The sequence below is a fragment of the Mytilus trossulus genome, chromosome 11 (assembly GCF_036588685.1).
Source record: "Mytilus trossulus isolate FHL-02 chromosome 11, PNRI_Mtr1.1.1.hap1, whole genome shotgun sequence".
NCBI lineage: Eukaryota > Metazoa > Mollusca > Bivalvia > Mytilida > Mytilidae > Mytilus > Mytilus trossulus.
The window spans coordinates 13755328-13767634 of NC_086383.1; the positions used below are offsets into that span (position 1 = coordinate 13755328).

Genomic DNA, 12307 nt, shown 5'->3' on the forward strand with positions numbered 1-12307 from the left:
TTTTATCAACTTTGTTTGTCTATAATCATATAATATAATTAATAAAATATAACTTTTCGTCTCCGTAAAAAATATCATTGTATTGACCTTTAGCATATTCTATCGTCTGAATATATTGATTGATAATTCGACTCAGTAAACCTTGATAAACATTAAGTGAAAGCGTTTGAAGAAAAGCATACCAATACGAATTGTTAGATATTGTTATATATTTGTGGATATGCATACAAGAATATACACACTTTCAATAAATGCAATGAATATATATTTATTGGTTTTATCTATTTTATTTATTGCACAACAATGTCATTTATATAAAGATCATTTCTTCTGAAACCACTTTCTTTCAGTCGTTCTGCAGCTTACCCTTACCTGAAATGAAATGATAATCAAACTACTATAATACTTGCAGTTTTTAGAAATTATAATGTTACGGTTTTAATCGACTAATATATTTATATCTTTTTAAGGTAGCACAATACAAAGATTTGTTTACTTCCAAACACTAACCTTTAAAATGGTGTAACTAATGAATGCATATAAAATAGTAATAGAGGTATATATAGATAGATAAAAGATTAATCATTGAAATGGTTGATATATTCTTATTATGCAGTTATTATGTAATCAATTATTATGTAATTAGTGGCTAAATCTCGGTCAGTTCACTCAAATGAATTTAGCTCTATCATCTCTTCACCTATACAGAAAATTTTAATCAACACGTCATGGGCTTCAAAAGGGTGTCTCAAATTATCGCTATCGTATTCCATTCTCTCATAAATCTCTAATTAGTGTAAACATTATAACCACACAACAGTAGAAAATGTTCAGTTAGATGTAAAATGTGTTCTATACTTTCTATCTGAAATCTGAGACACCTTTGTGTAGATAATGGCCATAGGAACAACATATAATAAACCATCTAGGACTATACATACACATATGCAGAAGCTAATTTCAATTGAAAGTGGAAAATTGGTGAAAAATATTTTAGACACATTTAACATTATATTTGCTCACATAACTGATGTGTAATACTAACTTTGCATTAATTTGAAAGAGTAATCTGTTAGCTATCCATAAATACCACTTTTATAAATTTTCAAGCATTATTAAGAAAGTTACAGCATTTTGAAACTTAGGAGTTTGAGTTATAAAATATTTTTATTGTGCTACCTTAACAAAGTTTCCTATCATAACTTTTTGCACATTTACATTCATGGTAGAATCAATTGCAACAAAAACATTTCATCGATTTAACACCGTTTTCCTGCTAATTTATATTTACAACTCATGTTTACTTTTAAAGGAACTTACCCGAACGATAAAACAATAAACAATCAATATAAAATCATGGAGCATGTGGTATTAACAGTAGAAAGATCATAGCATAGGGAACATGTGAACTTGATTTCAAGTTAATTGGACTTGAACTTCATTAAAATCTACCTTGTCCATGCTTTTTTCACATGACGAAGGGACGGATGAACAGACGACCAGAAAACATAATGCCAATAAACGGGGAATAAAAAAGTGAGCTAGCAGATGATCCTACAAATCAATGTTTGGTATTTGTAATTATTTTCCCATGTGTTTATATATGTAAATTATACGTTATAATTCCAGTTTTAAAAGTGCTTTTGCATTATTTTTTTGTCTACCAAGAGGAATAAACACTGTTTCTCTTCACTTTTCCACATTATCGTTCACCCCTAAACTTTCATTCGCACTTGCGCTGTTCGTTTGACCAGATAAGTAAACATAGCTTGGTGAAGTCTACCGCGTACAGAAAAGCTATCGGGGAATTAGAGTATGAGAAGACAAAATACAATAGCAATACATTTCAGGTATTTGATAAGATAATGGATTTTCATTAAGAATAAATTCCTTTTCTTTAATACAGATTACTATCATTTAATTTGTTCAAATTTAATCAACTGCTTCCGATTGTACGTGTGAGTGCATATGAAATATGATACAATTAACAACACATTCAATGATGATGCTGATGGATGGATGTTGAACGTCCAGCGGGAAATTCAAAATACACCCATATTTAGCACAACATGTTAATTTGGTATTAATTATTACCATGCTTCGAACTAGACCACTTCGCAATGTAATAGTCAGGAGATTATCCATACTCCGAGCTGACAAGTCTTTGCCCTTTTTTATAATGCCGCGCATCTCTTTCCAATTTAAAAGTCGTTGGAGTGACCACGCGGAGGTTCAAACACAGTTTTGTTATTGTTGACTTTATTTCCCTCGTTTTAATTTTTAGCCACACTATTATTTGTTTTTGGTGGGTTTTGTTTTGATTTTGAGGGGGGTACGGTTCCTTGACATCTTTCTCAATTATTAAGTAATTCAGAATTGGAATTCTTGTTATGTTTTGCATTGAAATAAACATATGAGAGCAAATAGATAACCGATGTCGAAGCATAATAAAGTCTAGGTATGGACTTTGCTCATATTCAAAGGCCAAACGTTTGTTAATATCTGTGTCATTTGGTCTCTTGTGAAGAGTTGTCTCGTTCGCAATCATACCACATCTTCTGTTTTATATTCAGCATGTTTCAAGATGAAGTGTAAATAAGAATTTATATAGTCAAGTTGTTGAAATTTGCATTATCATATTAACGTAAGGGATTGGATGGGGTTTACAAAATAATAGGGAATAATTGGCTACACTAACACAAAAATAGGACAACAAATAAAGTATAGACAAAAAACTGGTTAAATACGGTTTTTAAATATTAATAGTAGTTACCACAACATAAATAATACAGAAATGGGTTAAAAATGGCTAGTCATTTTGTTTAATTTGTTCGGGGCGTACTCCATGTTTTAGATTCACCAATATAGCTCTTTCTTAAAAGAGATAAGTTTAGCACATCAATTATCGATCCAATTTGGAAACCACGTTTTTATCCCTCCCGCCCACCCTATTAGAATTATTGTTTTATTTCATATGCATTATGTTGAATTTTTTTTTTTCTCGACATGTCTTAGCTTGCAACTTTAGTGAAATGTTGTTTGCAATATTTTTTTTGTATTATTTTTTGTTGTATAAATTTAAAATTATTTTACCTTTATAGGTAATTGTGGTGTTCAATTTTTATATGACAATTGGTGAAATAACATTGTTTCTTTATGCGTGTTTGCATATTTATATTTTGTATGCGTATTTGCATTTGATTTATTAAACACCACCTTTGAATGCCAGCACAGACTTCAGTTTTATATAGCCTTTCTGATAGTACAGTTCAAATTAAGGACAACACAATCAGACAATCTAACATAACCATGTGATACAGAGTTGTGTATTTTAGTACATATTTAAGCATGTTAAGGTAACAGTAGTATACCGCTGTTCAATATGCATACAATATCTTCAAATCACTTTTTTATTTCAACAGATAAACACAGGCGGAGTTTTGGAGAAACATAATGAAAATCTTATTTTCATAAATATGCTCTAGATATGTACAAAATTTCTTTGGAAATATATAATTTTTAACAAAGATTCATGAATTCAGGAAAAAACGGCATTTTTGCGGTATATTTATCAAATTTAAATTTTTTAAAGTTTTAATGTTGACTTTTTCCTTGAAATCGGGTCAAAGAATTTTCATATGCAATCAAACCTAATGCCATTTTAAAAAAGAGGGGTACATGCATATACTCGTTTTCAAGTTAAAGCATTTTAAATCATAAAAAATGCATCTTTACCCGATATGTCACAGTTTGACGTCGCGAAAAAAAAATTTACGTTTGCAAAGTTGTTACCTTCTCGTTACTGTATTGTATAACCTTACTTACAGCATTATCAAAACATGACTTCAATCCTTTCTGAGTAAGAGCACTTGTTTCATAATATGGCATTCTATGATCACTGGCAAAAGACTCTGCCTCCTCTTTAGTTATACATGTATCTTTACTTGAATCTCTTAAATCTGAAATATGTTAAATGAATGCAATCCATGTCAACGTAATTCGTTAATACGACTCTATTATAACCCTTAATCTCTAAAATAACCAGGCTAGAAAAGGAAAACAGGAACAAAATCGCGGTTCAAGAAAAGCAACATAAAACATGTTAAAAAAAATGGAAAAGATAGTCAATAATGATCAGACTACAAACAAACCACGTAAGTGGATAGACATATAACGATTAGGCAACGTGAACTTCCGAAACATGTGTCTTAACTTAGGTGCTGTTTTAGGCTAACATTATTTAATGCGACTCATAATGACGGTGCTGTGTGAGGGCTAGATGGTGTAATACTGACTCATTTTGATTGTGCTGTTTGATGCTAAGATGATGTAATGCTAACTCATTTTGACGGTGCAGCTTTAAGCTAATATATTGTAATGCTGACTCATTTTGACAGTACTGTTTTGTGCTAAGATGATGAAATGCTAACTCATTTTGTAGGTGCTGTTCGTTGTGAATCTATGGTCCGCACAAATTCTTTAATTAAAAAGAAAAAGCATAAAACTTTTTACATTAACTATTGCCGGTAGAATAGAGGTGTGCTGGAGAATAATTACCTGTTTTACAACCAACTAACATTTTAGCTACATTTGGTAGATGGTGCTTTATTTCCGGTATCCATTTCTTTTCTATGTTTTCCAAGGATGATCTGTCGTTGATAGAGAAGCACAGTAGAACAACATCTGTCTGTGGATACGACAAAGGTCTTAATCTATCATAATCCTCCTGCAATGTAAAACCTATAAGCTTCTTAACTCTCATATTTTTCCTAAAATTTTAAACCAACAAAAGTCTTAAATGTGCATTACTTACGAGACATAAATACAATTAGAATACTATTTTTTTTTGTTCAATCATAAATGAAAGTGCAAAAGTGAAATGATAATTCGTTTTTATCAGCAAGTTTATATAAATTTTGTCAAAATAACTTAAGAAAAATTCTACCTTACTGAATCCGTATTTATGTCACCTTCAATTTAACCCCTTATCTAGAGAGGTCTACGCATGAAATAGGTGTGTTCAGCTATTAATGAAATTCAGACCTAGAAAAATCCAATGGCACGAGTTCGCTATCTATTTATATCTAGATTTATGTTTTGTCGGGTTAGAAGGTCGTCGCGATGGTTAATTAGATGGCGTCTAACTAAAATACAGACGAAACGCTGATACATATTATCAAGCCCATGCCCTGTAATTTTTTCAAATTCTTATAATTAAAATATACATTTAGTGTGTTATAAATCAAATATGAGAATTTGAGTGAAATCGGTGATCATAAATTTGAAAACTTTTGTCCCTTTCAATATAACTTCTATTTACGTTTATCAAACCGCCATAAATAAAAGTAGAATAGCGAATAATAGCGTGTTAAATAAAATATAAACAATAGAGAATAGTGTTACTGTGAATTCATTTATTTTCGTTGGTACCAATTATCGTGGATTAAGAAAAACTTGCAAATTCGTGGATATTTAATTTCGTGGTTTTGCTGAAGTCTGCATACAAACCTATAGAAAATTTATCATTCGTTGAACATAAAATTTCGTGGTTTAACTGTGCCCACGAAATCCACGAAAATTGATATCCAACGAATAATAATGAATCCACAGTAATTATAAAGAATAAAAATAATAGCCTAACAATTAAAGTCAAAAGAAATTAAGACCCCGACAATACAGACCCTCAAAAAGACTAAATGTACTCGAACAAACAGAAATATAGTGTGTGTATACAGTACTGTTACCTGTCCAGCAGTATCCCAAAGTCCTAATCCATATGGTTTCCCGTCCACCATTACATTTGCAGTGTAGTTGTCAAACACGGTAGGAACATATTCACCTGGGAAAGCGTTGGTAGTATAGGAAATAAGAAGACATGTTTTACCAACACCACTGTCTCCTGTAACAATCAATTTCTTATTCTCCATAGCAACCAAGGCAAGACTGAAATGTAAAAAAAGTTCTGTAATAGATTAGATCTTTGGTTTTTTAGTTTGAATGGTTTAACACTAGTCATTTTTGGTGACCCTTCATATCATGTTGTTCAGTCTGAGCCAAGGCTCTGTTTTGATGACCGAACCTTCAAATTGACCTATAATGTATAATGTATGCTTCCGTATATAAATAAGAGGTAATGTCAGAGTTATTTAAAAGTCACATTCCTTATACAGACGATATACCATGACAACCAAAGATGAAAAGTGGCCGGTTTGACTCTCAGTCAAATAGCGAATGAATAACAAAAATCCTTTGATAACCCTCCATGTACACCTTATCGTAGCCTGTGGTTTATCAGGGTTCTGGATATTTAATTTGTTTTCAGTGTAGCATTTTTTTTAAAACCAGAGTGTAATTCTTGTTGGTCTTGTTTTTGTGTGTTTTTTCCTTGACATTTTCTATTTCTTCATATATTGTGACACTCGGAATACATCATTTTCTAATGAAATGCTGTCTATATACTAGTATATCAATGAAATTAAAGATAAATCTTGAAAGAAGCTGAACAAAACCGTGAACCTACAAAAATCAGAGATACATATATTTACCATTTGACAAAATTTAATTTAGTACTATAGTTCTCCAGAAATAAAAATCGCAAACCTGCAAAATGAGCCACTGGTTTAACTAGGTTTTTTTCAAACTGTCATCTAAAAGTTTTATACAAAATCAATGCGTATATATCACGGCTTACACACAAGTAAAAATTATATGGCCCAAAACAAATGAGATTCAGCTGATCGTGTGTGTAAAGGCTTAGGATTAAAAACAAAGCACTACAGACAGGTGATATTTAAAATATATAAAAGAAGATATCACTGGTATGAGCGGTAATGAGACAATTCTCCATATCATTCAAGTCACAATTTGTAAAAAGTAGACTATATTAGGTAATAACTTTGAACAGGTTTTTTTTGTTATTCAGTTTTTTTATTAAGCAGACCTTTGTGTCTTTCTATGTTGTGATGTTACACTATTGTTTCAGATCAGGGAGAAGGTTTGGTACCGTTAACATGTTTAATCCCGACGCAAATGTTAGCACCAGTCCTATGTCAGGAATACGATATTCAGTAGATGTCGTTTGTTGATGTAGTTAATAAGTGTTTCTCGTTTCTCATTTTGTATATAGCTTAGACCGTTGGTTTTTCCAGCCCTTTATAGCTTAGTGTTCGGTATGAGCCAATGGTCCATGATGAAGACCGTACCTAGACCTATAATGGTTTACTTTTATAAATTGTGACTTGGATGGGGAGTTGTCTCATTGGCACTCATACATATACAAATGTCCGGCGTCCGTTTGTCCGGCGTGAAAATGTCGCAACGTTACTTGAGAACGACTTATTTTGTCCTGACACTTAACATATTTATTTCAGATGATTGTCAAGCAATCTTTATACCTTTTGGTGAAAATAAGACTTTTTGAGTTACGTGACTTTGGAACTAAAACAGGGTTGTGGTTTTTTTTTTTGCGCCCGCCGTATCTCAAACACAATTTATGATTATTGCTTAATACTTTACAAACTTCTTAGCTATTTTAATCTTAAGATCCTATTACTCTTTTGATATACTTTTGGTGATGATTCAAAATTTTATTTTAGTTTTGAGTTTTATGTAAAGAAAGGGGGAAGAGGGGTGTTCACGTGTCGCGCTTGATGTAAACAATATTTTATCATGAATAATACAAGTATATTTTATAAACACATTCGCAATTAGGATTTAGAAACAAGCAACACGTGCTTATATTAATCTTTCTCCTTGTTAAATTAAATATATTAAACACAAAAAAATCAAAAATACATGCTACTGCGAGTACTCTAAGATCTGTTCCTAGTGTCTTTTTTGTTGTCGGTATGTACAAGTACCCGGCCACGTCCACTTGTATTTTTGTCCATCTGATGAGTTAAGCCTTTTTCAACTGATTTTTATACTTCGTTCTTATGTTGTACTGTTATACCACTGTCCCAGGTTAGGGGGAGGGTTGGGATCCCGGTAACATGTTTAACCCCGCCACATTATTTATGTAACAGTGCCTGTCCCAATTCAGGAGCCTGTAATTCAGTGGTTGTCGTTTGTTTATGTGTTACATATTTTTTGTTCGTTCATTTTTATATATACAAATAAGTCCGTTAGTTTTCTCGTTTGAATTGTTTTACATTGTTATATCGGGGCCTTTTATAGCTGACTATGCGGTATTGGATTTGCTCATTGTTGAAGGCCGTATGGTGACCTATAGTTGTTAATGTCTCTGTCATTTTAGTCTCTTGTGGTTAGTTGTCTCATTGCAATCATACCCCATCTTCTTTTTTATATGTGTTACATGTATAATAAAAATATTAAAAATGTCAGTTACATAATGAACTGAAAAGTAAAGAAAAAATGCAACTGATGAGACGAAATGCTTACAGGTGTATTGTGTGATTTATTAGTTGGTTAACCTTTTAGATTTAATAATGAATCTTTGTACCATGAAAAATAAACTAATGTTTTCTTTATTTGAAATCATATTTGAACCATTAAGCTGGGTCGATGCCTCTCCTCTGCTGGTGGACTGTAGCCAGTAGCCAGTACTTCGGTACTGGCATGCAGATACGGATTTGTTGTGTTATTAAAATTTGCTGTTACAAAATATTATAAACTATTATAAATTAAGGAATGTATCTCCCTCATGCAAAGCTCTGATTCCTTTCAGGGATTTTGCTATACTTTTTGGACCTTTTGGATTATAGCTCTTCATATTTATATAAGCTTTGGATTTCAAATGTTTTGGCCACGAGCATCACTGAAGAGACATGAATTGTCGAAATGCGCATCTGGTGCAAGAAAATTGGTACCGTTAATTTTATTACTACCACTGGGTCGATGTCTCTGCTGGTGGACTATTTGTCCCCGAGGGTATCACCAGCCCAGTAGCCAGTACCCAGTACTTCGGTACTGGCATGAAGATACGGATTTTTTGTGTTATTAAAATTTGCTGTTACAAAATATTATAAATTATTATAAATTAAGGAATGTATCTCCCTCATACAAAGCTCTGATTCCTTTCACGGATTTGTCTATACTTTTTTGACCTTTTGAATTATAGCTCTTCATTTTTATATAAGATTTGGATTTCAAATGTTTTGGCCACGAGCATCACTGAAGAGACATGAAACGTCGGAATACGCATCTGGTGCAAGAAAATTGGTACCGTTAATTTTATTAATGGTAAAATTCGGTATCCATTGGTACCGTTAATTTTAGGCTTCAAAATGATATTATCAGTTCTTGTCTTAAGTCCAAATAAAATGGGCAAAATATTAAAAATGTGAACTAGTTTCTAAGTGACAATGGCGATATTTAGAAAAGAAACTAAGTTTCTTTGTAACAAGTGATAGTTTAAAGAACTACTATTCATTCTCAGTCGCGCGTGAAGAGTTTAGCCTTTTCGACATCCAGCATAAAAGTATAAAGGGACGCGATCAATCTGATTACAAATTTGTTTCTAACAGATAGAGATTCACAATTTATTACACTTAACGGTAAATGATTCCACAATTTGATAGTTTATTAAATTTGTTTGCCTTTCTGTGAATTCTAAATTTGTTTTCTAATTATCTTTTTGGTATCACTTTTTAGCCATACAGGGCTGTTTTTTCGAACTGTAATGATTTTATTGGGGATACTTATAGCAGCTGCTTGAAGTATCCTATTTGTTATATTCTCAGTTACTTCGTCTACACTGTCGGGTGCTATATATTATCGTGTCTCAGTCCGCTTCGCTTGGCGTATTTCTAAATTTACCATAATCGCCTTTGTAATATACATGTAACCATATTATACGTTTAAAAGTTTTATGTGGAGTTTTTAGGAAGTTCATAAAGCCAATAACTGGACTGTGATACTGAATTTGGTCTGTCAACGGTGGACCAACGCAACAGTCCGAAATCTCATTTACGTTACTTGTCATTATAAGGTCTATCAGTGAAGTAAAATTTTCTGTAAAATATGTTGGTTCATCTATCATTTGGGGTAGGCTGAACTGGTTTAGTAGAGCTTTGACTTTAGAGTTAGAAATATTCAGTTAGTTCTCGTTGAAGTCCCCTGAGACTATAATATTGTCTTTGTTGTAATTTTTAAATGCCATATCTAAGCTTGTTTCAACTTTATCCCATGTTTCGTGTCCACTATATTTGGGGGAATGTAAAAAATACCAAATAGAATGTTTTTGTGCTGTACTTTAACCTCCAACAATATGGCTTCAAGCTCATCAATTTCTAAATCAGGTCGTATACATTCAAATTATTTTAAACATACACTAACCCCTGTCAAAAGGGAAAGGACTATAAAAGTTTAAAAATTTTATTAAATCGTCAGTATGACTACTATTTAACCAAGACTCAGTAAATGCTAATATGTCGAATTCTTCATATTCAGCTTCAATACGATCAATTTTAGGAGCTACACTAAACTCTGGATATTTAGATGAAGGTAAGATAGTGATTTCGAGAACATATCGTAAAAATTTGACAAGTCGTTCGAGTTGATAGCACTTTCTGGTGATGCTTCGTATTCAGATGGACCTGGATTTGTTTGAATGCCACCACGAATCAGTAATATTTGTAAAACAAGTAATATAAAAGAAACGTCTAGTATTTCTGCGCTTTGTTTGCGGGCTTCCACAATAAATTTTGTATTATTAGATTTGGGTTGTTTCCCTTGTGGTACTTCAAAAAGCAGATGAATTAATAAAGCGAGTGCTAACGCTTGGGTTTTGTTCTTATTGTTAGCTATCAGCATGATACGGAGTTTATCAACGTTGGATATTAGATCCATTTAATCATTATATTCTAAATTTCATAAAAATACAATCCGGATACATAATAATTCATTTTTGGTACCTTAATATTAACTTATTAGAAATTGAATGGAAAATATGTTGCAGATAAAATTATTACAAAGACGTAGTCCTTTAAAAGCTAATTTGTAAATTCCTTGAGTTAAGTTAGTAAATTACCCAATTTGTGAATGTGGATGTCCATTAGATGATTCATATTTTTTTACGTAGAATATCTTCTCTACATAAATTCTGGAAATTCGTCTTAAAAATATTAAATCCTTATGGTTGCTACTTCCTTATTTTATTTGGACCAGACAAAATAAGCTGTGTTGAACAAAATGCAGTCTTTTCAGAAACTAAGAATACATTTAGCAGCGAAACAGTGTTAAAGATATTTGCTTCTCTGCTTAATTTTGCCGCTAATACCTGCTTTTCTTTACATTATTTGATTGCATATAGTTTCAAAAACATTTTTTTATTTTATTTTATAAATCCTTTGTTTTTTTCATAGTTCGCCGTATAAAACAGTGCCAATACTTTTATCAATCAAAAACATTTTTTTTTCTTTCTCCAAAAACTGGAAACAAACTTTTTTCCCCCTCCCCCGGGCCCCTCCCGAAAATCAAATGGTTGCTGCCTTAGTTCTTCTATATATCTAAGTAGATCATCCTTAATGGACAATGCGAATCTCTTCACTCACCAACATGTTTTATTTTTCAAGATTTTTATTTACATAATACGATTGTTTTAGTCTTTGTTGTTTGCCTCTTGTCCAGTGGCAACAAGTTATACGAAAAAAGACAAATAACTGGTGTAACAAATAGGATTGATTCGAAGACATTGATAAAGTGCAGTGTATTGTATATATACATATAAAAATGTGTACATTACACGTTTTCGAAAAATTTAAATATTTTAACCAGATAAAGCCATGAATACCATTATCATTTGTATATTAATAACATATCATATGGGAAACATTGCACTTTGGCATACAGTAATTTGGTTTACATTCAAATGAAATGAAAATATTTTGTCTTACCTGCTATATCATGTATGTATATAGAACCAATTTTCTAAAATATCAGGGGGTCCACTTAGGCAAAACATTAACAACAACATTAAGACGGTCAATAAAAAAGACATACATTTATAAAAATGTTTAGAATGATCAAGTAAGGGATAATTAAGAGTGGTGTAAATCCGAAATCGTTTTTTACAGAACTTTGCACATTTAGAAACCCCTCACATGTCCCCATTATTCGTCGTCAAAATAAGCCAATAAACAATAACAAATCGATGACAGAAAGTGTGGTCAATAATTTAAATTTGCTATGTGCTAATTTTAGAATTAAGATAGGATGTTTCTAAATAGTAAATATACAAATGTAAAACACTACCGGTGCGTAACATAATTAACATTGTTTTGATATTTAATAATGTGTTTTAATGAGACTTTAAAATGTTCAAAGGTAAAATAACACTAATACCGAT

The 12307-nt window shown here is 31.8% G+C and overlaps 1 protein-coding gene across 1 annotated transcript; it reads right to left on the bottom strand.

The window, feature by feature from the left end:
* Positions 1 to 274: 274 nt before the first annotated feature.
* LOC134690756 (ras-related C3 botulinum toxin substrate 1-like) lies at positions 275 to 11922 on the bottom strand. The gene is made up of 5 exons (XM_063550811.1): positions 11856 to 11922; positions 5745 to 5943; positions 4558 to 4726; positions 3826 to 3959; positions 275 to 372 (listed from the first exon to the last, which is right to left on the bottom strand). Exons 2-5 carry the CDS (start codon positions 5925 to 5927, stop codon positions 322 to 324), a joined length of 537 nt encoding a protein of 178 aa, XP_063406881.1. The 5' UTR covers positions 5928 to 5943; positions 11856 to 11922; the 3' UTR covers positions 275 to 321.
* Between the last annotated feature and the right edge of the window lie 385 nt (positions 11923 to 12307).